This window comes from Phallusia mammillata, chromosome 1, assembly GCF_965637545.1.
Source record: "Phallusia mammillata chromosome 1, kaPhaMamm4.hap1.1, whole genome shotgun sequence".
In the NCBI taxonomy this organism is placed as follows: Eukaryota; Metazoa; Chordata; class Ascidiacea; order Phlebobranchia; family Ascidiidae; genus Phallusia; species Phallusia mammillata.
In genome coordinates, this window is record NC_137252.1 from 33,162,496 (window position 1) to 33,167,190 (window position 4,695).

General features: G+C 35.3%; 1 protein-coding gene across 1 annotated transcript in view; it reads left to right on the plus strand.

The window, feature by feature from the left end:
- LOC145211458 (uncharacterized) overlaps positions 1–4,695 on the plus strand; it is a 10,274-nt gene continuing 5,579 nt past the window's right edge. The window contains exons 1-7 of the mRNA XM_080080042.1: positions 1–173; positions 689–1,346; positions 2,136–2,230; positions 2,340–2,499; positions 2,846–2,941; positions 3,242–3,286; positions 3,510–4,693. Of these exons, the coding sequence (XP_079936168.1) occupies positions 120–173; positions 689–1,346; positions 2,136–2,230; positions 2,340–2,499; positions 2,846–2,941; positions 3,242–3,286; positions 3,510–4,693 (2,292 nt within the window). The 5' untranslated portion in view covers positions 1–119. The remainder of the gene's footprint in view (positions 174–688; positions 1,347–2,135; positions 2,231–2,339; positions 2,500–2,845; positions 2,942–3,241; positions 3,287–3,509; positions 4,694–4,695) is intronic.

Sequence of the window (4,695 nt, forward strand, 5' to 3'; positions counted from 1 at the left end):
TGTAACTTCAGTCAGATGTTTTAGGCTAATCATATTCACCAACTGTTGACTTCTACATTGTAAAGTGGCAGATCTGGGAAACCAAGTCTGGATCTGCCAAGTGGATTATTTTGCATTAAATGAAGCGGAATTTTGAAGGAAGATGTATTCCAAATACTGATGACCAAAATCAGGTTAAAACATTTTTTTATTTGTTGATTTGGATAATTCAGTTGCATTCACATCTGCAACATAGTCACCAATCATATTGACCCAGCATACAGAAAAGTGCAATTTTGACATGTTGGAGGTAAAATGCAAATAACATGGGGCGCATATATACAGTGTTTTATAGACGTTGGCTTATCTGGCAAATTCTATTTGAATTTTGTTCTGTTTTTTTTTTGTCGACTTTGCATTTGTGACACAAAAATAATAAGACTGTTTACTTTTACTTAACCACATATTTCATCAAAACTGAATAAAATCACACACATTAAACAACTCTAAAGTTACAACTAAACATAGGATTGATAGAAAATGTATAGTTATTTCCTGTTATAATCAAATTTCCAATGAATTTCTGGTATGATGTGTCACTTGTTATTCACCTCAGCTGAGACAGTGGAAAGTTTCACATTTTTTAACAATCTTGTTACAATTTTATTAACACACCAATACATTGTTAAGCTGTTGTTTGTTATTACAGAATGCTTCTGCAAGTGAAGAACACTTGGCATCTACCAGCATCTCTAGCCAGCCATACAATCCACACCAACACTCTCCATTAAACTTCCACCTACCTCAAAACCCATACAACACTCCACATTCCAACCAAGCTGTTTCTCCACCCCAACAAACAGGTGCAAGGAATCAATTTGATGCTGCAGCTGTAAGAGGAAATATTTCACATTCTCATCAGTTTCGACATCAGGCATCATGGAACACTCCACCAACCTACTCCTATGCAAACCAGCAACACTATGTTGCAGTGAGACAAGCTCAAACTTGGACACAACCATGTCCAGCTCAACAATATCAATATCACCAGCATGAAAATACTCAGATGAATATTCAGCAAAATCTTCCAGTTTATCCAAGTCACATTAGTACTCAGCAAATTTACAATCCACATAGTATTGGGCATCAATATCTAAACCAGCTACCTTATTCACCAAACCTGATTCAATCCGGAGTACATGACGATGTGGCCCATTTTCATCAAAATGAAAACCAACAATCTTATCACGCATTTTCATTTGGGGCAATCTCAAATGATAACAACCCACATCTTAACTCTGTCCAACAGCCTCCACCGACTACTGCTGCCCGACCTGCAAAACAAGCTACGCAGCATTTTCAAGCAGGTAAGATGGTAAAAACAAAAAAGGATGACAGTTTTTGTTTCTTAATGCATTTGGTCATAAAAGAGTACTTCAAACTTATTTAAATTTACACACATGTTAGTTAGTTATCCAAAGTATTACTCTGAATGATCCAACAGTTCACCCACATGCCTCTAAAAAGTGAAAGTTTAAAAATGTCCATGCTTACTACTACAGTGCATGGTTCAAGAGTTTTATACTTTGGTGATTGGTTCGTTTTAAAGTATTTTACTTACGTTGGATTTACACCCATAAACCCGAAATATTTATTTAAAATATTTTTCTCCAAATGGGAAAAAATAAGGTCACATAAAAAGCTGATTTCTTTTTCTTTTGAAATGGTGTCGTTTTAAAAAATTTGAAGACCATTGTACTATAGTGCATCATTAAGGAGTTTCATAGTTTGCTCGTTGGTGCATTGTAAAGTATTTTAAATTATTTTGTGACTTTTAATTGTATCCATCTATTTTTCGCCCTGTTAGCCCCAAATCGTCCTTTCGAATATAAAAATATTGGTACCACATTATTACTGTCACTATTTGCACATTTGTAGGGACCTATTTGTCTTTGCATGCAAAAAAACATGTTAGCAGATCAAATCTCAAATGGTGTAAATAATAAATCTCCAATGTAATGGATAAATTGGCAAGGTAATATAAATTAGTAAGTAATTATCTGACTTCTACCTTAAAAGAAGAAAATTTGTTTTTATCTGCATTTTCCCCCTTTTTTTGGTCTAATGCCAATTTGTTCCTTTATTCAAACAAACAGGTGCAATGAATCAGTTTGAATCTCAGCAGTTTCGGCATCAGACATTATGGAATACTCAACCAACCTCCTATGCAAGTCAACAACACTATGTTGCAGTAAGTCCTTTGCAATACACCAAAGCACTCATGGAACCAATTAGCATATCCTGTGCCACCAGAAATGCCCTATGGTGTGTTTCTATTTTCTCAAAATATATATTTTCAGCTTTCCAACCAACAATTATGCTACCCATCTTCAATTAATACAAATCGGGATTACGCCTCACAAACTAACCCTGCTGAACAACTCCAAACGTCTATTGCTGCTATGTCATTAAATTATCCCCAGCATGAAAGACAACAAGCTCCACAGCATTTTCCAGCAGGTAAGATTATACATAATAACAGATGATTAAACTTATTGTTGTGTTTCTTTACTGTCTAAAAGCATTTGATGCACATGTTAAAAAAACTGCATTGTTAAAAAATGTACAGAGATGTAAAAGGCAGTGATATTATTGGTCGATATAGGGTGTAGGTACATAGAAGGGATCAGTTTTCTTTTTGTCCTCACAAGTGGCTCATAGGTGACTTGCTGAAGAAGATAACCCTGATGCTAATCGTCTGCCACTTTTTTAAGTTTTTATCTAATAAACCAAACAAACCAATAAACCTGTGCATGATTTTACAGGACATTAATAAAACCAGCGTAATTTCCCCATTTTCATTCAGAACCAACTGTCAGAGACGAACAAAGTATTGATATGAGAGAAGCATCAGTCTCAGGTTCCGCCGTAGTTGGGGTTCGGGGGAATGTAAACATTAACAGTAAGTGCATATTGTTACACCATTTATACACTATCCAACACAATTTAATAGTAGGATTCATGATCTGAACCAGTTTTGTGGTATGCTAACAGTTAAGTTGTATTGTACCAACTTTTCAAATTTATTCTTGGTTTATATTTCGTTAGTATATTTGAACTTTAAGGAAAGTTTGACTGCAATTTTTCACATATTACTTAAGCCTTGATCTGTAAATAGTTTTAAGATTAAAAACACTAGCCTCCATAGCATGAAAAAGCAACATATTTTTGGAAAAATCAACACAAAAGTTCTTTATTTTAGATTACCATGCTCTTGAGAGGTCAGTTTTCAAACAAGAAGACAAAGGTAAAAGTGTGTGTTCTGATTGTGAAATAGCACATATTTACTGATTGCTGAATGTTGTGCCAGAACTTGAAAAGTGAAAAGCACAGTTTACTTCCTAATTTGAACCCTCTTATCTTAGCAAGGGTTTGTAGAAAAAACAGTCATTGAACCAGATTTAAAAAAGTGAAACAATGGCTATAACTGATTTTACCTCACAGCCTAAAATGCATGTACTTGATTGTAGTTGCTGCCATCAAAAAACACCAGGAGGAGCATTTGAACAACTTACCAGAAAGTGTGGTGCTTTATGATGAAACATTGAAACCAAACCAACTACCTGATGTACATCCAGGAATGCATCAGTATGAGGCATATCGGGGACTATGGTGTCCTGTAAGAACAGAGGAATTCATACCATCCACCAGAGAAAAACTTTCCTCCACTGCAAATCAACAACGTGTTTCCTTCAATACAATTTTAAACCTAACCTCCAAAAAAAGATATATTGCATTAGTTGGCCCACCTGGTTCAGGGAAAACTACTCTTTCTAAACAATTGGCAAAGTTAACTCAACCAAATCAATCTGTTAAGTTTCATCTTAGATTCATGGACCTAAACTATAATCAAGCTTTAACATGCAAACAACTTTTTGTTGACTATCTTTGTCCTGGATTGGATAATGAAACAAAAGAAAAAGCATTTCAATGGATGGTAGAAAACCAAGATAAGTGTGTTTTTGTGTTTGATGGCTATGACCAGGCATTGTGGACACTTGAAAATGTGACACCAGTAAATGCTTCTTATGATACATCTTTGCCAATTGATCAGCTAGTAGCAAATCTTTGTTGCAAGAAGTTTTTGAAAGATTCTTTACTAATTTTTACATCACGTCCCCATAAAATTCTTAAACTCCCGTCACATATTCGTCCAGATGTGACAGTTTATGTTGATGACCTTTCAACTGAAGACATGGAAAAGCTGTTCCGTGCTTTTGCAGGGAAAAAAGGAGATGAATTGTGGGAATTAATTTCCACCAAAACCCCGCAACTGTTTAGTCTTTGTCACAATCCTTTGTTACTGCAATTTATTGTTTTTGCTGTTTTGGATCAAGGTTTAAACAAAGTAAAAACAGTCACAGAGGTTTTTCAAATTGTTTTAGAGCAACTGAGATACTCTGACCATGCACGCAACATGAATATTACCAATTTATGGAAACCACTTGGTAAAATGGCGTATGAAGGAATGCTGCAGAAAACAGTTGTATTTACCCAAGGAAGTCTTGGGAGTCTTAAAGCCACCATTGTCCAAGACATCATCATTGCCTTTGCTCGTAAAATTGGCATTCCGAATCAACGACTATTTGATGGTGACCAACTATTTTACTTTCTGCATCAAATGTTGCAGGAGATGTTTGCAGCCAAGTACATATG